This window comes from Taeniopygia guttata, chromosome 2 (genome assembly GCF_048771995.1).
Source record: "Taeniopygia guttata chromosome 2, bTaeGut7.mat, whole genome shotgun sequence".
NCBI lineage: Eukaryota > Metazoa > Chordata > Aves > Passeriformes > Estrildidae > Taeniopygia > Taeniopygia guttata.
Window position 1 is genome coordinate 626,271 of NC_133026.1, and position 22,890 is coordinate 649,160.

Here is a 22,890-nt window from a genome sequence, read left to right on the forward strand (position 1 = left end):
TGGCATTGGAGACACATGACACTGGGGACAGTTGCCATCAGTGCCAGGTGGCACTGGGACCAGGTGACATCCAGGCCCAGTTGGCCATGGCCAGGTGACATTGGGGCTGGGTGGCACTGGGACAGGACGTGGGAGCAAAGTGACATCTGTGGCAGTTGGCATTGGGGATGTGACATTGGGGTGGGTGACAGCAGGGACAGGTGACCTTGGGGGTGGGTGACATTGGGGTGGGTGACATTGGGGTGGGTGACCTTGGAGCCAGGTGACAGCAGGGACAGGTGACCTTGGGGGTGGGTGACATCAGGGTTGGGTGGCACTGGGTGGCTGCCAGCGGGGTCAGTGCCACCAGCGTTGGTGGCACGTGGCTGTGCCCGTGTCCCCCGTGTCCCCCAGCCCCGTGCCCGCCGGTCTGAGCCGGGATTGGCATCGGGAGCCACCGGCCTTGATTCCCGATTATCCCGGGATTGTCCCCGGGGGGCGGGGACAGCAGTGACCCACAGGCCACGAGGAGTCCTGCACGGGGCGGGGGGACAAAGGGGGCTCGGGACAGGACTGGGGGACACAAAGGTGGCTCAGGACAGGTCTGGGGGTGACAAAGGTGACTCGGGACCAGCCTGGGGGACACAAAGGTGGCTTGGGACCAGCTGGGGGGGTGACAAATGTGGCTTGGGACAAGCCGGGGGGGTGACAAAGGTGGCTCGGGACAGGTCTGGGGGGTGACAAAGGTGGCTTGGGACCAGCCTGGGGGTGACAAAGGTGGCTCAGGACAAGCCGGAGGGTGACAAAGGTGGCTCGGGACAAGCCGGGGGGTGACAAAGGTGGCTCGGGATGAGCCTGGGGGACACAAAGGGGGCTCAGGACCAGCCTGGGGGTGACAAAGGTGGTTCAGGACCAGCCGGGGGTGACACACCGGGGCCGGGAAGGGCTCTGGGGACACATCAGTGGCCCCCCAGCCCCGGGACCCCTCCGGCCGCCGGGGGGACACACGGGGACGGGGACACGGCGGGCGGGAGCTGCTGAGTCACCGGCGGGGCCGTGCCTGGCACCGGCAGGCGGGCACGGGGGACAATGCCCGTCCTCATCGCGGTGCTCCGGGACGTCCCTCCCCATCGGTGTCACCGCGCGGACGCTTCGGGGGGGCTCCCCCAGGACACCGCGGGTGCTGATCCCCCTTTTTTTGGGGACAAAGTGGGGGAAACTGAGGCCGGCCCCGCCCTCCCCCCCCCCCGGGGCTGATGTAAGCGCTGGGTGGGCCCGGAGCCCCCTCCCCTCCCCTCCCCTCCCCTCCCCCGACACAAACGCACTATCGCGACAGAGCGGGGCCGGGCGGGCCGCGCTCCGCTGACATCAGCCGGGCCGGTCCCGGCCCCGTCCCCGCCCCGGCCCCGCCGATGCTCCCGCGCCGCCGCCGCCGCCGCAGCCGCGTCCGCCCCGCCGAGCCCAGCGGGGGGAGCGGGGCCGGGGCGGGCCGAGCCCCGAGAAGCCCCAAAAACCGCCCGCGGCGGCGGCTCCGAGCCGCGGAACGGGATGCCGGAGGGAGCGGAGGCAGGTGAGGCCGGGCGGCGGGAGGAGGAGGGAGAGGGAGGATGAGGAGGGAGAGGGAGGATGAGGAAGGAGAGGGAGGATGAGGAGGGAGAGGGAGGATGAGAAGGGAACGGGAAGATGAGGAAGGAGCGGGAGGATGAGGAAGGAGAGGGAGGATGAGGAAGGAGAGGGAGGATGAGGAGGGAGCGGGAGGATGAGGAGGCAGCGGGAGGATGAGGAGGGAGAGGGAAGAATGGAAGCGCGGGGAGGGGGGCGCGGGATGAAGGCCGAGAATGGGATGAGGATGGAGCGGGGGGATGAAGGACGGAGCCGGAAGGATGAAGGACGGAGCGGAAAGGACGGAGCAGGAGGATGAGGATGGAGCGGGTGGGATGAAGGACGGAGCAGGGAGGAGGGAGCCGGAGCCGTCAGGATGGAGATGAAAGGCGGAGCGGGAGCCATGGAGGGCTGGAGGATGAGGATGGAGCAGGGGGATGAAGGACGGAGCAGGGAGGGCTGCAGGACGGGAGGACGAGGATGGAGCTGGGGGATGAAGGACGGGAGGATGAGGATGGAGCAGGGGGAAGGTGGATCCAGGTGGGGGATGAAGGACAGAGGGGCAATGATGGAGCCGGAGGATGAGGATGGAGCGGGAGCGATGGACGCAGAGCAGGAGGGATGAGGATGAGGATGAGGATGAGGATGAGGATGAGGATGAGGATGAGGACGAGGACGAGGATGAGGATGAGGAAGGAGCTGGGGGATGAAGGCCGGAGCCGGAGGATGAGGATGGAGCGGGAGGAGCCGCCGCCCGGGCTCCGGGCCCGGCACAACCGGGGGGCTCCGGGCCGGTCCCCGGCGGGGCTCGGGGCACTTTGGGGACCCCTCGGGGGTCACCGCCCCCCCCCGGGAACCCATCGGGGTGTGCCCCCCGTGTCGGAGGGAAACTGAGGCACGGCCAAGGTCACCCCACAGCGCTGTCCCCGGGGCCACTCTGACGTGTCGCGGGGACGGGGACAGGGACACAGCCCAGAGCCGCCCTCCCCTGTGCCGCGGTGCCCCCCGAGCTGAGGCTGGGGGTCCCCAAGGTCAGGGTGTGCCCTCCGGGCTGTAAGGGGACCCCAAAACATCCCCCGGGTTGTGGGGCAGGGACGCGCTGGATTAACGGGGTCCCGGCAGCCCCCCCCCCCCCCTTATGGGGCAGAGTCACCCCAAAACGGCCCCGGGGGGTCAGTGGGACACGACCCCCCCCCCCCAACTCACAATGAGCCTTTCGGGGGTCCCCAGCACGTGGCGGGGGGGTTGTGCTGGGCTGAACCATCTCAGACTGGGGGGGGGTGGGGCCCCGCCCCCTCCCGGCTCCCCCCGCGCCGCCCCGCCCCCAACCCCGTTATAACGGCGGGGGGGGGGGCGGGCCCGGGGTGCAGGAGGGGCCGGGGGCACCCGCGGGACCCGCCGCGCCCACCCATGGAGCCGTGCCCAGGTGAGGGGGGGTCCCGGGGGGGTCCCGGGGGTGTTTGGGGGAGCGGTGGGCACGGCGGGGCTGCGGACCCCCCCCCAAACTGAGCGCACGGGGTGGGGAGGGGGCTGGGGGGGGGGCGCGGGGTTGGGGTCCCGCCCTGCTGCAACCGCGTGCGCCCCCCACCCACCCAGAGAGGGGTTTGGGGACGGGGCGCTGCTGCTGTCCCCCCCCCGTGCCCCCAAAACCTCCAGGGACCCTCCCGCAGCTGCTCTGGGTGGGGTCACCCTGTTCTCCCCCCTTCCCACGGTGACCCCGGGGTGGGGCGGTGGCACTCGGGGGTGTCCCCCCGTGGGGTACTGCGGCACTGAGGGGTGTCCCCCCTCCCCACGGTGACCCCACGGGGGGGCGGTGGCACTCAGGGGTGACCCCGGGGTGGGGGCTGCGGCACTCAGGGGTGTCCCCCTCCCCACGGTAACCCCACGGGGGTGGGGCGGTGGCACTCAGGGGTGTCCCCCCTCCCCACGGTGGCACTCAGGGGTGTCCCCCCTCCCCACGGTGACCCCGGGGTGGGGGCGGTGGCACTCAGGGGTGTCCCCGTGGGGTGCTGCGGCACTCAGGGCTGTCCCCTCTCTCCGCAGCCCCCCCGCCGATGCCCGGGACCCCCCCGCCGATGCCGGCCAAGGACGAGGCGCGCCCCCCGCCCGAGGGGGCGAGCTGTGAGCCCGGCCCCGCCGCCGCCGCGCCCCCCGGTTCCCCGTGCCGGCCGCCGCGGGGCGCGGAGCCGCTGCACACCCGCATCGTGATGGGGGAGGAGACGCGCAGCCCCCCGCCCGAGCCCCGGGGGGCGCCCCCCGTGCCTTGCCCCTTCCCCGCGCCCCCCAAAGAGCCGCCCCCGGGCCGCCCCCCGCCGCTGGACCCCGAACTCTTCTTCACCGCCCCCTCCACGCCGGTGCGGGCGGGGGGGGCGCGGCCGCCGCCCCCCGAGGAGCCGCCCACGGACGGGGACAGCGAGGGGCTCTGCTCGCCCCCCACGTCCCCCTCGGGCTCCTACAGGACGGCCGAGGGCGGCAGTTGGGGCTCCTCGGGCACCGCCAGCACCTCCCCGTCCTGCTCCCCCAACCTGGGGGAGGGCGAGGCCGAAGGCCTGGGGGGGGCCGAGGGGCTGGGGGGGGCCCTGCTGCTGCCCCCCGGCCTGGGGGACCCCCCGGCCTTCCCCCCGCTGTCCCCCGAGGAGGAGGAGGAGGAGGATGATGATGATGATGGTCCCTTCGCCCCGCCGGGCTGCGCGGATGATGAGGAGGATGAGGATGAGGATGGGCAGACGCCGGAGGAGGATGAGGATGATGAGGATGAGGAAGGCTCGGGGCTGATCCCGGCGGCGCTGCTCCCGTTCCGCGGCAGTCTCCTCTTCCAGGCCGAGGCCGTGGAGATCTCTCCGCGGGTCCCCACTGAGGAGGAGGAGGATGAAGATGAAGGCAGCACCTCGGCGTCCTTCCTGCGCTCGCTGTCCGAGAGCTCCATCCCCGAGGGGGGGGACGAGTCCTTCGCCTTCCGCGACGACACCGACGCCTCCTCGGACTCGGCCGCCTACGACGGGGACGAGGACGAGCGGCTCTACGGCCGCGAGCGACACGCGGGGGGCGCGGGGACCCCCCCCGGGACCCTCCCCGGGACCCCCCCGGCCTCCCCCGGGCCCGCCGGGGTCGAGCTCCACCTCCGTGCCGGGTCCCCGGGTCACCCCGAGCCGGCTCCGGGGCCCGTGGGGACACCCCCGGCACCGGACGGGGCCGCCGCTGTCACCGGGACCGGGGTGCGACCCCCGCCCGAGCCCCCCGAGGAGGTGGCGGGACCGGGAAGGTGCCCGGAGCTGGCAGGGACCCACCCTGTCCCCTCGTCCCCCGTGTCCTGTGCCCGGGAGCCCCAGGACGGCCCCGGGGGTGACAGTGATGGTGACAATGATGGTGACAGTGATGGTGACAATGACATTGAGCTCAGCGCTGGGACAACGGGCAGCACTGATGGCCACAGCCAGCCGGACTCTGCAGCCACCGGCCTGGGGACACTGGTGACACCGACCCCCCTGGATGAGATGGACACGGTGACCACTGCCCTGGTGACACCAGTGACACCCAGCCTGATGGACACGGTGGCCACTGCGCTGGTGACACCAGTGACACCCAGCCTGATGGACTCAGTGACCACTGAACTGGTGACACCAGTGACACCCAGCCTGATGGACACAGTGACCACTGCCCTGGTGACACCAGTGACACCCAGCCCGATGGACACAGTGACCAGTGACCTGGTGACACCAGTGACACCCAGCCTGGTGACCACTGCTCTGGTGACACCAGTGACACCCAGCCTGATGGATTCGGTGGGCACTGCCCTGGTGACACCAGTGACACCGACCCCCCTGGATGAGATGGACGCTGCAGCCACCAGCCCGGTGACACCAGTGACACCCAGCCCGCCTGACGAGCTGGACACTGCGGCCACTGACATGGTGACACCAGGGACACCAACTGAGCTGGATGCTGCAGCCCCTGATGTCATGGAGTTGGTGACACCGAGCCCACCAGATGAGCCAGACACCGTGGCCATGGACCTGGTGACACCAGTGACACCGAGCCCACCAGATGAGCTGGACACTGTGGCCACGGACCTGGTGACACCAGTGACACCGAGCCCACCACATGAGCTGGACACTGTGGCCATGGACCTGGTGACAGCGGTGACACCCAGCCCACCAGATGAGCCTGACACTGTGGCCCCCAGCCTGGTGACACCAATGACACCAAGCCCACCACATGAGCCGGACACCGTGGTCGCAGATCTGGTGACACCAATGACACTGAGCCCCCCAGATGAGCCAGACACTGTGGCCACCAGCTTGGTGACACCAGTGACACCGAGCCCACCTCATGAGCCGGATGCCGTGGCCATGGACCTGGTGACACCAGTGACACCCAAGCCCCCAGATGAGCTGGACACCGTGGCCACAGATCTGGTGACACAGGTGACACCGAGCCCACCAGATGAGCCAGACACTGTGGCCCCCAGCCTGGTGACACCAAGCCCACAACATGAGCTGGCTATCACGGCCACTGAGCCGGTGACACCGAGCCTGCTGGACAAGATGGAAGTTATGGACACTGTCCTGGTGACACCAGTGACATCCACCCTGAAGGATGCTGCGGCCACCGACTTGGTGCCACCAGTGCCACCTGCCCTGCTGGCCACTGAGACCACCAGCCTGGTGCCACCAGTGCCACCTGCCCTGACGGCCACCACGGACGCTGCCCTGGTGACCCCGAGCGCGATGGACGCCGCGGACACGGAGCCGGTGACATCGGTGACCTCCCAGCATGTGACGGCCACCGTGACCCCTGATCCGGTGGCCCCCGGCCCGGTGGCCCCCCACCCCCCGGCCGCTGTCCCTGCCCCGTGTCCCCCTGCCCGGGCCGGGGTGGCCCCGGCTGTCCCCCCGTGTCCCCTGGCAGGGGCGACGCTGTCGCAGCCCCCCGGGGATGTCCCCGAGGGGTCGGGGGACGCCGCCTCCGGTTTTGTCCCCGGTACCAGAGCGGCCCCGCCGAGCCCCGCCGGGCCCCGCGGGGACCCCGAGGAGGAGGAAGAAGAGGATGAGGATGCGCCCCCCGCGCCCCCCTCGCCGCGGTTCACGGCCTCGGAGCGGGAGGTGTTTGTGGGGACCCCCCCCGCACTGCTCCCACCACCCGGTGCCTTTTCGGGGCGCGGGGCCGGGCCGGGGGTCACCGCCCCGCTCCGGGGGTCCCCGGGGGTCCTGCCCGCCGCCCCCCGGCCGGGCCCTGAGCCCCCCGGCCCCGATGCCAAAGTCCCCCCGAGTCCCCCCGAGGCGCAGGAGGAAGAGGAGGCGGCGGGGGGGGTCGCTCACAGCCCCCCGCCCGCTGTGGGGGCTCAGCCGGGGTCCCCCCGCCCTGCGCCCCCCAACCCTGCGCCCCCCAAACTCAGCCAAGTGCCTCCTCCTGCCCCGGCCCCCCCGGGGCTGCCCCTCTCCAGGACGCACCTCGAAGGTAAGAGCCCCCCAAAACCCCCCGTGGCTGTGGGGCTGGGCTGGGCGCTGCCCACGGGGGGATTTTGGGGGGTCCCGGGTGGGTGCGGCCAACGGGGGTTTGGGGGCACCACCAGCTCAGCCCCCCCTTGCCGTGGGGGGTCAGGGTCAGGGTGGGTGGTCAGGGGAGTTGGGGGGGCAATGGGGGCGAGCAGAGGGGTTTTGGGGACCCCCCTCTCAGCCCCCGTGCCCCCACAGCCCCCCAGCGCTCCCCGCAGAAGGAGCCGGAGCCCCGGGCCCGGGCGGGGGTCCCGGGGGCTGGGGGGGGCCGGGTGCCCCCCCGGGGGTCTCTGCAGTCCGAGTCGAGCTCATCCAGCGAGGCCGAGACCCCCCAGCCCCCCCCGGCCCCCCAGCGCTGCCAGCCCAACCACCGAGGTGAGGGGGGGTCCCGTGGGGTACCCCCACATTTGGGGTTCCGGGGAGCCCCTCTCAGCCCCCCCCCCTTGCGCAGGGTCCGGGAACGAGTCCGAGAGCAACGACGAGTCCATCCCGGAGCTGGAGGAGCCCGAGGGCTCGGAGCTGCCCCCTGCCCAGCCCCAGGTGGGTTTTGGGGGGTCGGGGGGTGCCGGGGACCCCCGGGGCTCGCTGACCCCCCCTCTCGCAGGTGCCCCTGGGCCAGGCGCTGGGCCCCGCCGAGGAACCGCTCAGCAAAGCCAAGCAGAGCCGCAGCGAGAAGAAGGCCCGCAAGGTTGGGGGGTCCCTGGGGTGCCCCTGGGGGTTGGGGTCCCATCGCGGGGTTGGGGGAGGGGGGGCAGGGCTGGGATTTTGGGGGGGTGAGGATGGGACTCGGGGGGTCCCCACTGTGGGCTGGGGGGGCTCATCCTGGCCGTGCTGAGGGACGGAATCCCCCATCCCTGCTCCCCGTTCCCCCGGGGATTTGGGGTGCTGTGCCACCCCGGGGTGCTGTGCTGGGGTGCGGGGGGTCACTGTGTGCCCCCCCAGGCCATGTCCAAGCTGGGGCTGCGGCAGATCCACGGCGTCACCCGCATCACCATCCGCAAATCCAAGAACATCCTCTTCGTCATCTCCAAACCCGACGTCTTCAAGAGCCCCGCCTCGGACATCTACATCGTCTTTGGGGAGGCCAAGGTGGGCTCGGGGGGCTTTGGGGGCAGCCCCGGCTCGGGGGGCGCCGCGGTGACCCCGTGTGTCCCCCAGATCGAGGACCTGTCCCAGCAAGTGCACAAGGCGGCGGCTGAGAAGTTCAAGGTGCCCCTGGAGCACCCGGCGCTGGTGCCCGACGCTGCTCCTGCCCTGGCCATCAAGGAGGAGAGCGAGGAGGAGGAGGAGGTGGGTGCCATGGGGGGGCAGAGCACCCCGGGGTGCCATGGGGGGGGCTGGGTGTGTGCCATGGGGGTGTCTGTGCTATGGGGAGTCTCTGGTGTTCAGGGCTGGGTCTGTGCCCCACGGGGGGGTCTCTGGCGCTCAGGTCTGGGTCTGTGCCATGGGGGACTGGATCTGTGCCATGGGGGGGGGTCTCTGGCATTCAGGTGGGGGTCTCTGGCATAAGGGGCTGGGTCTGTGCCATGGGGGGGCCAGAGCACCCCGGGGCGCCATGGGGGGTCTCTGGGGCTCAGGGCTGGGTCTGTGCCATGGTGGGGGGCTCTGGGTCTGTGCCATGGGAGTGGTCTCTGTCTGTGCCATGGGGGGTCTCTGGCACTCAAGGCGGGGTCTGTGCCATGGGTGGGGGGTCTTTGGTGTTCAGGGCTGGGTCTGTGCCATGGGGGTGGGTCTGAGTCTGTGCCATGGGGGGTCTCTGGCATTCAGGTCAGGGTCTCTGGCACTTGGGGCTGGGTCTGTGCCATGGGGGTCTGGGTCTGTGCCATGGGGGTCTGGGTCTGTGCCATGGGGGGGGTCTCTGGCACTCGGGTCTGGGTCTGTGCCATGGGGGGGTCTGGATCTGTGCCATGGGGGGCTGGGTCTGTGTCTGTGCCATGGGGGGGTCTGTGTCTGTGCCCCGGGGGTCTCACAGCGCCGTGCCCCCCCCCAGGTGGACGAGACGGGGCTGGAGGTGCGGGACATCGAGCTGGTGATGGCCCAGGCCAACGTGTCCCGGCCCAAGGCCGTGCGGGCCCTGCGGCACAACAACAACGACATCGTCAACGCCATCATGGTGAGTGGGGGCCGGGAGACCACCCCCCTTTCCTGGGGAATTGGGGCTGGGAGACCCCCTTCCCTGGGGAATTGGGGCCGGGAGACCCCCTTTCCCAGGGGAATTGGGGCTGTGACACCCCCTTTTCCCACTGGGAATTGGGGCTGTGACCCCTCTCCTCCCCTTTTCCCAGTGGGAATTGGGACTGTGACCCCTCTTCCCTTTTCCCGTGGGAATTGGGGCTGTGACCCCTCTCCCCTTTTCCCACTGGGAATTGGGGCTGTGACTCCCCCCCCCCTTTCCATTTTCCCACTGGGAATTGGGGCTGTGACCCCTCTCCTCTCCCCTTTCCCGGGGGAATTGGGGCTGTGACCCCTCTCCCTTTTCCCACTGGGAATTGGGGCTGTGACCCCCATTTCCCTTTTCCCACTGGGAATTGGGGCTGTGACCCCTCTCCCCTTTTCCCACTGGGAATTGGGGCTGTGACCCCCTTTCCCTTTTCCCAGTGGGAATTGGGGCTGTGACCCCCCTCCCCTTTTCCCTTTCCCAGTGGGAATTGGGGCTGTGACCCCTCTCCCCTTTTCCCACTGGGAATTGGGGCTGTGACCCCCTTTCCCAGTGGGAATTGGGGCTGTGACCCCCCCCTTTCCCTGGGGAATTGGGGCTGTGACTCCCCCTGTTCCCAGTGGGAATTGGGGCTGTGACCCCTCTCCCATTTTCCCACTGGGAATTGGGGCTGTAACCCCTCTCCTCACCCTTTTCCCAGTGGGAATTGGGGCTGTGACCCCTTTCCCACTGGGAATTGTGGCTGTGACCCCCCATTTTCCCACTGGGAATTGGGGCTGTGACCCCCCTTTTTCCCAGTGGGAATTGGGGCTGTGACCCCCACCCTTCCCTTTTCCCACTGGGAATTGGGGCTGTGACCCCTCTCACCTTTTCCCACTGGGAATTGGGGCATGACCCCCCTCCCCTTTCCCTTTCCCACTGGGAATTGGGGCTGTGACCCCCCTTTTTCCCCCTCAGAACTGGGGGTGACCCCCAATTCCCGTCTCTGCTCTCTCCACAGGAACTGACCATGTAGCAGCCGGGGGTGTCCTGGCCCCCTGTATAGATGCACAGAGCCCCCCCAAATCCTCCCTGCTGCCCCCCACCTCCTCCTGGCCCCTGGACTGCTCAATAAAGGCCTCCTGCACCCCTTGGATCGCACCGAGCCTCCCAGGCCTGATTTGGGGAGCGTGGGGACCCCAATTCCAGCGGTGGGACGGGGAGGGCAGTGATTGGGGTGTGACTGGGGTGGGACAGGTTTTGGGGGAGTGGCAGCAGCATCCCTGGGGATCAGGGGTCCCCCTCCCCTCCAGATTTGGGGTGTAGCACAGACCCGGGTGGGAATGAAGCCCCTGAGCTCCAGGGGATGGGGAGGGAGGGAACTCTGTCCCCAAATCCCGGTGTGGCAGGGACCTGCTCCCCGTTTTCTCGGTGTTGGGAGGGGAAAGGCGGCAGGAGGGGACACTTTGTGTCCCCCAGGTGAGTCCCCAGAGGTGCCTCAGCTCCGGGGACACCTGAAATCCAGAGGGAGGAGGGGTTGGGATACCCCTGGAAAAGGGGGGGGTGTCACCAGTGGGGGGACACCCCAGGGTGGGCAGTGTGAAGGGGGCAGAAGGGGTCACAGGCACTGGGGGGGATCTGGGGCCTCTGGAATGTGCCAGAACCCCAAAGTGCTGAGGCAGCACCTGGCTCCAGAGTGGGGCAGGAGCAGAGCCCCGGGGTGTGGCTGTGGGGTACTGGGGAGCCCCCCAGGGTAGATAAAGGGGGTTTTGGGGGTCCTGCCCAGCTCCTCTCCCCAGCAGGACCTGGGGAGGATGAGGAGGGGGGCAGTGACTGGGGAGAATCCCAGACTGGGGCAGCTGGAATGTGCAGGAATGTTCCAATACCACGGATGCAAGGGTGAAAAAATTCACATTGTGGTACAACTTCATTTTGGGGGGGCAGGGGCAGTTCTGGGGGACCCGCTGTGCAAACTGTAAACTGTGGGGGAGCAGATCCCAGCACTCAGGACATCCCTCAGGAGCACGTCTGTCCTTCTGGGAGGAGATCTGCCCCCAAAATCCAAATGCAGGCCTGTCCCCCAAGCCCCAGCGGGAGCCCCTGGAGCTGTTCATGAGGCTGGGGCAGTGCAGACACCCGGCTGGAGCCCCCATGTCCCACAGGAGGGGTCTGGGGTCCCTCCAAGGGCAGCTGCATGTCCCAGCATCTCCATGGGAGCACAGGTTGGTGTTCTCGGGCAGCTCCAGAGCTCCCCTGGGGCAGTTCCGTGTCCCAGGGTCCCTCCAGGGCCAGCTCCGTGTCCCAGGGTCTCCATGGGAGCACAGGTTGGTGTTCTTGGGCAGCTCCAGAGTTCCCCTGGGGCAGTTCCACATCCCCACAAGGGCAGCTCCGTGTCCTGGGGTCCCTCCAGGGCCAGCTCCGTGTCCCAGGGTCTCCATGGGGGCACAGGTTGGTGTTCTCAGGCAGCTCCAGAGCTTCCCTGGGGCAGATCCACGTACCCCCGAGGACAGCTCCGTGTCCTGGGGTCCCCCAGGATCTCCATGGGGGCACAGGTTGGTGTTCTTGGGCAGCTCTGGAGTCCCCCTGGGGCAGTTCCACATCCCCCTGAGGACAGCTCCGTGTCCTGGGGTCCCTCCAGAGCCCGTTCTGTGTCCCAGGATCTCCATGGAGGCACATGTTGGTGTTCTTGGGCAGCTCCAGAGCTCCCCTGGGGCAGTTCCACGTCCCCTCGAGGGCAGCCCCGGCTGTGGGGGCTCCCTCAGGACGAGTCCCGGTCCAGGCTGCAGCCCAGGGCCTCGATGTCGCTGCTGATGTGGGAGATCATCCTGTCCCACTCGTCCTCCTCGGAGGGCACGGACTGCTCGTCGGAGCTGCCGGCGGCGCCGGTGCCGTTGGAGGCGGAGGCGGCGCCCAGCGAGCGGCGGTAGCGGCCGAAGCTGTCGGTGATGATGCCGCGGCCGTCCTTCACCCCGATGGTCTCCAGGAAGTTCTCGAAGTGCTGGCTGTCCTTCTCGGGGATGAAGGGACGCAGGCCTGCGGCGGGGACACGGCGGGGACACGGTGAGTGCGGGGACACGGGGATTCCTCACCCCGGGGATTCCTCACCGGGGATTCCACAGGCTTAATTAATTATGGTTAATAGGGCCTGGGGGGGACTGGTGGGGGCTGGAGGTGACTGGTGGATCCCTGACCCTGGATCCCAGAGAATCCCCTGACCCTGGATCCCAGAGCATCCCTGACCCTGGATCCCAGAGCATCCCTGACCCTGGATCCCAGAGCATCCCTGACCCTGGATCCCAGAGCATCCCTGACCCTGGATCCCAGAGCATCCCTGACCCTGGATCCCAGAGCATCCCTGACCCTGGATCCCAGAGCATCCCCGACCCTGGATCCCGGAGAATCCCCGACCCTGGATCCCGGAGAATCCCTGAGCCTGGATCCCGGAGAATCCCTGAGCCTGGATCCCGGAGAATCCCTGAGCCTGGATCCCGGAGAATCCCTGACCCTGGATCCCGGAGAATCCCTGACCCTGGATCCCAGAGAATCCCGATTATGGATCCCAGAGAATCCTGATTATGGATCCCTCACCCGGCTCCTTCCCCCTGGTCCCTCCAGGATCCCCCCGGTCACTCACACCCAGACCACAACCACGGCTCAGGGAGCCAAAACCCGGCTCAAGGGGGATTTTCTGATCTCCCAACCATCTAATTCCTCTGCCAGCATCTTGCTGGGCTTTGCTGAGCTTATCCCAGTGATCTGTGCCATCAGGGCCATCTGTCCTGTCCCCTGGGTGTCCCCAGGGGTGAGGGGACAGCTCAGACACTGCTCCTGCTCTGGGGGCAGTGACTTGCTGACCCCTGTTCCCTGGATGTCAGAGGCCCCAGGTCAGACACTGCTCCTGTCCTGGGAGGACTTTGTGCTCCTGACCCGTTTTCCTAGGATATCCCAGGCCAGGTTGTTTAAATATCCCTGCCCTGGAGATTTCCAGTTCTGAATTAAACCCCCTGGCTCTGGAGGGGGTTTCTAGGTGTGGGAGACAGTCTGACCCTGGAGGAGGTTCCCAGGTGCTCCACAGGCAGGTGGGAGCAGGAAACAGCTCCGAGGAGAGCCTGGAGCTGTGGTTTGAGCCGGGCTGGACGCACCAGCTGCCCTCAGGAATGAGGAATCCCCGCAGGAGATGGATTGGGGTGTTCTCCTCTGGTGGTGGCACCCCAAGGCCTCCCTGTGCCCCCAGCCCCTCACCCCTGCTGGCAGGCCCAGCTCAGGCCCAGAGCCATGCCACACTCACCCAGGAGCAGGAATTTCCTGCTGTCCCCGTAGAGCTGCTTGAGGTTGATGCAGAACTCGTGGATGGAGGCCCCGTTGCGGTACTCGTGCAGCAGCATGGCGAACTGCTGGATCTCCTGCGAGGACAGCTTGGTGCGGAGCTGCGGGGACAGCACGGCCCTCAGGGCACCTGGCAGGGGCTGGGAGCCCTGGGCACGGCCCTGGCAGGGCCAGGAACCCCCTGGGATGCAGGGGTGAGCTGAGGGGCACGAGGGGACTTGGGTGCTGGGAAGGGAAAAGTGGGGGGATGCTCCTGTGGGAGAAGCAGAGACCCAGAGGAGGCTCCAGGGCTGGAGCCCCCTGCTCTGGACCAGGCTGGGAGAGCTGGGAATGTTCCCCTGGAGAGGAGAAGCTCCAGGGAGAGCTCAGAGCCCCTTGCAGGGCCTGAAGGGGCTCCAGGAGAGCTGGAGAGGGACTGGGGACAGGGATGGAGGGACAGGACACAGGGAATGGCTCCCACTGGAAAAGTGGTGACTTAGATGGGACACTGGGACAAAATTCTTGGCTGGGAGGGTAGTGAGGGACTTGAGTGGATTTCCCAGAGCAGCTGTGGCTGCCCCACCCATGGGAGCGCCCCTGGTGAGGCTGGATGGGACTTGGAGCAGCCTGGGCTGGTGGAAGGTGTTGCTGCCATGGCAGGGGGTGGGTTGGGATCATCCTTACGGCCCCTCTCCACCCAAACCACCCCATGATTCCACGACACGGGGCCACAATCAGACCCTCCAGCCCTGTCCCTCCCTCAGGGCCCCAGTCCCAGTCCCCACCGTCATCATGTAGTCCTGGAGCAGCTCGGTGGCCGTGGTGCTGAGCTCGCTCTCGCTGGCCGTGGTGACGTGTGGGGATGGGAGTGCTGAGAAGGAGGACGGGGACGTGTCCCCCGCTTCCAGCGTGTCTGCAAAGGAACTGACAGCCAGCACGGCTGAGTCTCCTCGGGGTGCTGCTGGGGTTTTTGGGTGCCTTGTGCACAGCCAGGAGTCGGACTCTGATCCTTGGGGTGCCTCCCCACCCAGGGCAGTCCATGATCTGGGAGCCCCCAGCTCCTGAGGGCACCCCAAGGCTCCCAGGGAGCTGAACGCTGCTTTGGTGACAGTGACAGTGAAGCCCTCTGTGGGGAATTATCCCTCACTGGGAAAAACCCCCCCACTCCCTACCTTGGGCTTAAATGTGCAATTTTCAGTCAGGTTCCCAATTCCCCCATGTTAAACACTCCTATTTATGTTGGCTATTCCCAGAGTGATGTTAACTGCTGTTTGTGTGTTAGGATTTCATCCTGCAAACACTGTTGGTGTTTCCAGTGCTCCAGGAGGGAGAGGCTTCCCAGATAAGAAGTTTTTGGGGAAAACCCTTCTCCCAGCTCCAGGGTGACCCCGAACCACGCTGACACTGAGCTGGCTGTGGCTGTGACTCGGGAATGCTGAGGGCAGAACAATCCAGGCCCAGCAGGACCCGTGCCAACCCCCCCTGGACAGGACCCGTGCCAACCCCCCCGGGGCCCGGCCGGGCTCAGCTGAGCTTTCCCGGGTGCTGAGGGCAGCAGACCCGGGCTAATCCCAGCCCCGGGGCCATGGATCACTCACAAAGTGCTGGCATCTGCCTCGAAGGGCTCCTTCACGTCCACTTTGGTGGAAGAGTCATCTGCAGGGGAAAAAATGTGGGAGATGGAATGTGAGAGGCACAAACTCGGCGTCTTCCTGAGCCAGGAGAGACACAAAGTGATTCCTAAGTGGGTAAGAGGAAACAGCCTCAGGCTGTGCCAGGGGAGGTGAGGCTGCATCTCAGAGAGATTCCTTCATGGAAAGGGTGATCAGGAACTGGAACAGGATGCCCAGGGAGGGGTGGAGTTCCCATCCCTGTGGATGTGACACCTGGGGACATGGTGGCCTCAGCAGTGCTGGGGGCTGGGTGGGTTCAGGGGTTCCTGAGGCTTTCCCAACCCCAGCCATGCCCAGCTGTGGCCCTGGGTGGATTCAGGGGGTTCCTGAGGCTTTCCCAGCCCCAGCCACTCCCGGTTGTAGCTGTGTGTGGCCCTGGAGAGGTGCAGGGTGGGCTCGGGGGGTCCTGAGGCTTTCCCAGCCCCAGCCATCCCCAGCTGTGGCCCTGGGGAGGTGCAGGGTGGGCTCAGGGGGTTCCTGAGGCTTTCCCAACCCCAGCCACTCCCAGTTGTGGCCCTGGGCAGGCACTGGGTGGGCTCGGGGGGTCCCAAGGCTTTCCCAGCCCCAGCCACGCCCGGCTGTGTCCCTGGGTGGGCTTGGGGGGTTCCTGAGGCGTTCCCAACCTCAGCCACTCCTGGCTGTGGCTGTGTGTGACCCTGGGGAGGTGCAGGATGGGCCCAGGGTGGTTCCTGAGGCGTTCCCAACCCCAGCCACTCCCGGCTGTGGCCCTGGGCAGGCACTGGGTGGGCTCGGGGGGCTCCTGAGGCTTTCCCAACCCCAGGCCTGCCTGGCTGTGGCTGTGTGTGGCCCTGGGGAGGGGCTGGGTGGGCTCAGGGGGTTCCTGAGGCTTTCCCAACCCCAGCCACTCCCAGCTCAGCCCCGGGCACGGACACGCACCGCTGTGCAGGGACAGGTGCCGCGTGGGCGTCGAGGCGCCGTCGAAGATGGCGCGGTCCAGGAAGTCGATGGTGGACTCGGTGTAGACGATCTGGAAGACCTGGCTGAGCAGGGAGCACAGCTCCTCGGCACCCACCTGGGAAGGAGCAGGGAGCTGTGGCAGGCCCCAGGCAGGGATGGACATCCCCCTCTCCCTGTGGCTCTGTGGGTGGGTGTCAGTCCCACAGGAGGGCAGGGCTGGCAGAGCCCAGCTCCATCGCCCTGCCAGCATTCCCACCCGCAGCAGGAGCTGGGATATGCTCCAGCATCACCCCAGAGCCCCCCACGGTCTGTGCTGGGGCTCCTCCGTGCAGCTCCCTGGGATTTTGGCTGATCCCAGAGGGGTGCAGGAGCCCCAGGGAATGTCAGAGCTGGGAATGAGGGGATGAAGCTCCACCCTCAGCAGAGATCAGAGAGGCTGAGCCTGGAATCCCTGGATCCAGACACTGCATGAAACAAATTCCCAGTCAGCACAGGGAAAACACCCCGATCAGCAAATCCCTTTTGTGGGATTGTCCTCGTGGGTTCTGCACTGCTGCAGAAGGCTCTGGGCAACAGGGACCAAGGGAAATGCTTCCTGGAGACCCTCCTGTGTCCCAGGAGCCCTTCTCCAGGTGCTCCAGCAATGCCCAACCACACCTGACACCCTAAATCTGCGTCCCACAGGTGAGGGAGCGGGGAAGGACCCGGATGCACCACAGGACATGACCGTGGTGGCGTTTGTGGCTCCACTGTCACCACGGTCCCAGAGGCAGCCACCTCCCAGCGATGCTGTGACTCTGAGGCCGGAGCAGTGCCAGCCTTACCTTGCTCTCCGTGGCCAGGACCACCAGGCAGCAGCACTCCAGGGGCCCCCCCGCGCTCTCCGACAGCGAGCCCGACGTCAGCGCCTTGGAGCCCTCGGCACACAGGCTCTGGCTGGGCGAGATCCCGGGATCCTGAGCTGAGGGGAGAGCACAGGTGAGGGGAGGAGTCCTGCAGGGCAGGAAGAGCCCTGAAGCAGCAGAATGGGATGAAAACCCTCCAGTTTGGAGCTGGTTTGGACAGCAGTCCGGCTGTTTTCACAGTGCAGAATTTCCCCCAGATTTCCAGCCCCTGAGGCATTTATTCCTTTATTCCACAGCCTATCCATGAGGTTTGTACTCAGATAAACCCCTGGCTCAGCCCTCCCCAGCTCCCAGTTCCCATGACATGCAGAGAGCTGCACAGGGAATCGGGAGTGTCATAGTTTGACACGGGAAGAGAAATTTTCTTTGGAAGGAAGAGAAATTTTTTTTGGAAGGAACGTGTGACATTAGAAACACAAGAAGTAGCAGCTGTGTTTCCTGGGGGTCTATGGTGCAAGAGGGACTCCTCTCTTCCCCGATAGACTCAGTATTGATTATATTGAAGGGTGAAAACTTAATTAAGGATCCAAATGAGTCTCGCTGGGGTTTGGTGGAGTTGGGTGGAGGGAGGAGAAATGTTTTGGAAGGTTTTCATTTCGAATTTTGTGTGTTTTTTTTTTCTTTCCTTTCTTTTCCTTTTATAGTAGTAGTAGTAGTAGTGTAATAAAGTGTTTCCTTTGTTATTAAGTTTAGCCTGCTTTGCTCTGTTCTTGATCACATTTCACAGCATTTGATTGGTAAGTTGTATTTTCATGGAAACCATGACAGGGAACGAGGTGTCATGGAATGCTTTGTGTTGGAGAGACCTCGAAGACCACCCCTGCCATGGACAGGGACACCTCCCATGTCCAGGTGGTCCCCAGGGGGACAATCCCAACCCCACGGCCACAGCTCACCTGTCTTGAGCACCACCAGGTGCGCGGAGTCGTCGCGGATGTAGGACACGGAGGCGATGTCGTGGATGGGCACCCTGAGGATCAGGTCCTCCCCGTCCCTCCACACCAGCTTGATGTTGTAGGCAGAGAGGCTGATGACGGCGTCGTGCTCCGGGCTCAGCTGCCCCGGGAGCTGGTGGGCTCTCTGCAACACCAGGATTCACAGGGATTTACTCCTGGAAGGAGCTGAAGGATTTCCCAGCTCCCTGCTGTGACCAGGGACACCTTCCACTGTGCCCAGCTGCTCCCCATCCACCCTGGCGCGGGGCATTTCCAGGGATGGGGCCACAGCTTCTCTGGGAAAGGCATTCCAGCCCCTCACTGGGGTGTTTCCCTGGGGAACAGGACCCTGGGAAGCTCCTCAGCCTGGATTTGTACCAGCCCAGCGCTCACCTTGGCGTTGTCGATCAGGTGCAGGATCTCGGAGCGGCTGGAGGGGTTCAGGTATCCCGGGATGGAAGTGAGCTGCCCTAAATACTGGGACAGAAGAGCCAAACCGTCACCACAGCACAAACACGACCCAGAATGAGCCACGGAGACGCTCCAAGGAAAACTGGAGATGGCTGAGAGGTGGGAATGTCCAAAAAGGAGCCCCACAGAAACCTCAGAGCCTCTTCCAGTGCCTAAGGCGCTGCAGGAGAGCTGCAGAGGAACTCTGGACAAGGGGGAATGGGCTCTCCCTGCCAGCTGGGATATTGGGAAGGCATTCCCAAGGAGCAGGGACCCTGTGGATACCTTGACTTCCTTCTCGATGTAGTCGTGGAGCAGCAGGTCGGGCTCCACGCGGTCGGGGAGCGCCACCAGCACCGTGTGCAGCGGCCGCCGCTCCGTCACCTTCTCCTGAGCCTTCTTGTCCCGGCCCTTCTCCCCCTTCAGGAACACTCGCTTGAACGGGGACACGATTCCAGGCTGGGGAGAGGAACGGGAGCAGCAGGATCAGGTGAGAAGGGGGTCTGGCACTGGCACTGGGGGTCTGGCAGCCCCTCAATCCCATCCTGCTGCTTTTGCCCCATGCACAACGCTTGGTTTGGAGCTGTAAATCAGTGGCTTTCCACAGAAAACCCTTCTCCTGGGACACACACAGGTGCTGAGCGTTCCCACTACCAAAATACAGTGATTTCCCCCCAAAGTCACCGTGTAAAACCTTCCAGGTAAGAGAACTACAACTCTTATATATTCCAGGTGAACAGCGCAGCCAGAGGGACTCTCCGTGGTTTTGTACCTCCCTGAGGAGCTGATGGGGCAACTCAACAAGGAATGCCAAAGAAACAGGCAGGAATGTTCCATGGAGACCCCAAACAATGAGAAAGTGGATTTCCCTGGGAAAAATGGGAAATTCCAAACCCTGAAGTGCCAGGTTTGGGAAATGGAGCCAACACACAGCTGTCCTTCGGCACGGGAATGCCACGTGGATCTCACCAAGCTCCAGACCAGGTAAATGACTGGGAACATCCCCCAGCTGCTCCAATTCCAGGTGTCCCAGGGCAAGGGGGTGTTTGGAGCATCCAGGGCTGGATTGAGGAACTCCTTGAGGAACTCCAGTGTCCCATTCCCTGGTGGGCTCTGCTTCCCACCCCCAGCACGGCCACATCCTGATTTTCCTGATCCTCAGGGCAAGGGAGAGGAACATGGGATCTGAAGGGGCACACAGCATGCTTCCAGTGGTGGATTAATTAATTATAAAGCAAGGAAAAGCTGCTGGGACAATGGGAATTGTCCCCATTGGGACATTGGGGACAGCCCGGCCTGGAAAAACATCCCCTGGATCAGGGAGACAGAGGACAGAGAGGAAAGAGCTCCCCAGCCCTGCCTCAGGAGCAGCAGGGTGGATTTTTGGGAAGCATCCAGAAGGACCCCATGATCCTTGATCAGGGTATTCCATCGTCCTGCCGAGGGACTCTGCAGGGAAGGAAATCCTGGACACAGCAACACCTTTGAGATGTCCCACCCCAAATCCTGCCTGCCAATGCCCAGGGATGCATTTCCACAGGAATCCTTCAGGAATTCACAGCAGAGCAACGCAGGAATGTGCCACCGGGCCTGAGGCTGTACCCAGACACTTCCCCCTCCGCCAGGCAGGATCCAGACCCACCCCAAGCCAGAGGAACCCCCTTTTCCCCCCAGGAAGGGCTGCACCCCGAGGGCTGGGCTGATTCTGTGCTCCCCTGGGGCGCACTGGGCACCCTCTGGTGTGACGCAGCCCGAAACTGCTCCTGCTTTGGGGCACCCCAAAGCCCAGCACCCACCTCGTCCTCCATGGCACCCCTGGCAGAGCAGGAGGGAGCTGTGCTGGGGGGCTGCAGGAGCTGGGGGGCTGCAGGCGATGGGGGAACGCTCCCCTCGTTTTGGGGTGTTGCTGTTGAGGCGCTCGGGGCCAGGAAGTGCCACGGTTTCCTCTGCCCCACGTGACAGAGGGGGCTGGGCAGGGACCCACGGCGGGCACGAGGCTGTTCCCTGCTCCCCAAAATCCCTGGCAACACCCAAAAACCCTTCATCCTCTGCCCCAGCAGGGGGGATGTCCCCGTGCCAAGGGAGGCTGAGCTCAGAGTTTGTATTTTCTGACACCCAGCTGGATCCCACAGCAATTCCCACTCCTAAAGGCCCCACAGCCCCCTGAGCCCGTGGGCTGGGAGCAGCTGGAGCAGGGGAAGCTCCTCCAGCAGCCCAATTCCCAACACAGACACTCCAAACTCCACTCCATCCCACAGAGCAGCAGCTCCAGGCCCTGGTGCTGCTGGATCTGGGGCAGCTCTGCAGCTGGGGTCTCACCTGAGGGCCACAATCCCCATTTCCTGCTGCCCACACTGGGCTGGAAATGTGGGATAACAAAGGAATTTCAAGAATTTCCCCCAAAGATGCAACTCCAAGCTCAGCAGCTCCTTGTTTGAGGAGGGAAATGCTGGAGCAGCTGCTGGGAGAGGCAGATGGCACCAGGTTCAGAGCTGGAAAAGCTGGGAATGTCACCCTGACAGCTGCCTGCACAGGGAATTCCCTCAGGGAAACCCTGCCAGCTTCGGATCCTGGCATGGATTGTGGAGTCAGAGCAGCAGGGAGATCACTCCCAGAAATTTCTCCTTCCTGGGAATAAGCACGCTGGAGCATCCATCCATCCTCATCTGAGGCTCCAGGTGTGACACCAAGCCCAGCAGGTTCCTGAATTCCTGGTGGATCCATCCTGCCTCCCAGAACTCGTGGGGAATGTTATTCCATCCCAGGACAGCTCCCTTCCCGCTGGGATAACCACCACAGAGAGCCAGGGCTGAAGGAATTCCAGGGCTCCACTTGAAACCAGGTGGGATTTTATCCCCAGGCTGGGATTTTCCTCCTTATCCCAACCAAACCTGCCCTGAACTCCCTTAGGATCAGCTCAGGGTGCTGCTGGAACGATGCACAGAGCAGGAGAAGAGTTCTCCCTGCAGCTGAGGAACACAAGGATGGATCTTCCCATCTCTGCACCAGCTTTTCCAGCTCTGTGCTCCACAGGCAGCAGCTCCAAGGGTTAATTAACACCAAACCCACGGAAAAGCTGCTCCAAGGAAGCTCCACGAGGTCACAGGTGGGTGCCAGCTCAGCCCTGCTCCAGAGGGGACAGGGAGGAGGGAGGATCCAGAGCCCCAGGGGAGCCACACCTGAGCTCTGCCCAAACCCCCTGGAGCTGACTCCTTCCCAAAAGCAGCACCATCCCAAAAATCCCTCCCAGAGTGGCGACACGGGGGTTTAATTCCCAAACCTGCCTGTCTGGGAAGCCTGGAGGGCAATGACATGAGGGTTTAATTCCCAAACCTGCCTGTTTGGGAATTAAAATAAAATTAAAAAGATTCCCCACAGAATCTCACTCATTCTGGAATGCTTTGCTCAGCTCCAGCAGGAACCCGCTGCCCAGGGGCTCCCAAAATCTCCAGTTTCTCCCCAAAAGGACGGATCACATCCACCCTCCTGCTGCAGGCTCAGGCTGAGCCTCCCCCAGGACACAAAAATGGGCTGGAAGGAGCAAAATTGGGGCAACACGGGCTCGGCTGGAGCTGCTGAGCCCCGAGACACAATGGAGGCGTCAATTAATGCAGGAATGAATTAAATTAATCCGCAGCAGTAATAATTTAAATAAATTAGCAAACTCATCAATTAATCCCTCCGTAACTAATACCCCCATTGATTGATAACCTTCTCTGAGCCCTCAGGCACAGGGGGAGGTTCTGGGCTGGGGGCTCTGGGCAGGATCCCGGGACGGGGATGCGGGAACGGTCCCGGGAAGGGGATGCGGGAACGGTCCCGGGAAGGGGATGCGGGAACGGTCCCGGGAAGGGGATGCGGGAACGGTCCCGGGAACGGGCAGCCGGTGACTCCCGGTAAGGCGCTCTGGAACAGCCCCGGGAGGGGATCGGGTACCGCCGGGGGGCTCCGAGCCGGGGCCGGGGGCGGACCCGCCCCCCTCGGGGGGCACAGCGCGGCCCCGGCTGCCCCTCGAGCCCCGCTCTCACCTTCTTGCCCTTCTTGCCCTCCTCCTCCATTGGTCCGGCGGCGGCCCGGGCCCCCCCGGGGCATCCCGGCCCGGCTGAGCGGCGGGGCCTCAACGCGCGGCGGCGGTGGCCATGGCGCGCCCGGTTCCCGCTCCAGCCCCGCCTCCCGGTCCCGGTCCCGATCCCGATCCCGGTCCCGGTCCCGCTTCCCCTTCCCGGTCCCGGCGCCGCCTCAGCGCCCACGGCTCGGCCCCGCCGCCATCTTGGGCGGCGCCTTCCCGTGACGTCATCGTGCCGCCGCCGGGGGGAGTGAGCGCAGTGCGCCTGCGCCAAGCGGTCGGCGCCCCAAGCCACGCCCTCCGCCGGTAAACCCCGCCCACCACCGTTTGACCACGCCTTTTTGTGATGTCATATCATGACATCATGACATACACCCCGCCTCCGACCACGCCCCTCTCGCTGGCCACGCCCACCAGCGCTCTTC

At 65.2% G+C, this 22,890-nt stretch overlaps 2 protein-coding genes across 2 annotated transcripts; one reads left to right on the plus strand and one right to left on the minus strand.

Annotated features, from left to right (window-relative positions):
* The first annotated feature begins 1,396 nt into the window (after positions 1-1,396).
* On the plus strand, positions 1,397-10,374 carry NACAD (NAC alpha domain containing). Its single transcript, XM_041714184.2, has 9 exons — positions 1,397-1,549; positions 3,625-7,038; positions 7,275-7,451; positions 7,528-7,616; positions 7,681-7,764; positions 8,019-8,165; positions 8,235-8,366; positions 9,067-9,189; positions 10,235-10,374. The coding sequence occupies exons 1-9, from the start codon at positions 1,528-1,530 to the stop codon at positions 10,247-10,249; spliced, it is 4,203 nt and encodes a 1,400-aa protein (XP_041570118.2). The 5' UTR covers positions 1,397-1,527; the 3' UTR covers positions 10,250-10,374.
* Positions 10,375-11,871: 1,497 nt separating this feature from the next.
* Positions 11,872-22,710, minus strand: CCM2 (CCM2 scaffold protein). Its single transcript, XM_030266929.4, has 10 exons — positions 22,428-22,710; positions 18,685-18,858; positions 18,343-18,426; positions 17,911-18,094; positions 16,934-17,070; positions 16,089-16,224; positions 15,117-15,174; positions 14,304-14,442; positions 13,502-13,640; positions 11,872-12,246 (listed from the first exon to the last, which is right to left on the minus strand). Exons 1-10 carry the CDS (start codon positions 22,455-22,457, stop codon positions 11,972-11,974), a joined length of 1,356 nt encoding a protein of 451 aa, XP_030122789.4. The 5' UTR covers positions 22,458-22,710; the 3' UTR covers positions 11,872-11,971.
* Between the last annotated feature and the right edge of the window lie 180 nt (positions 22,711-22,890).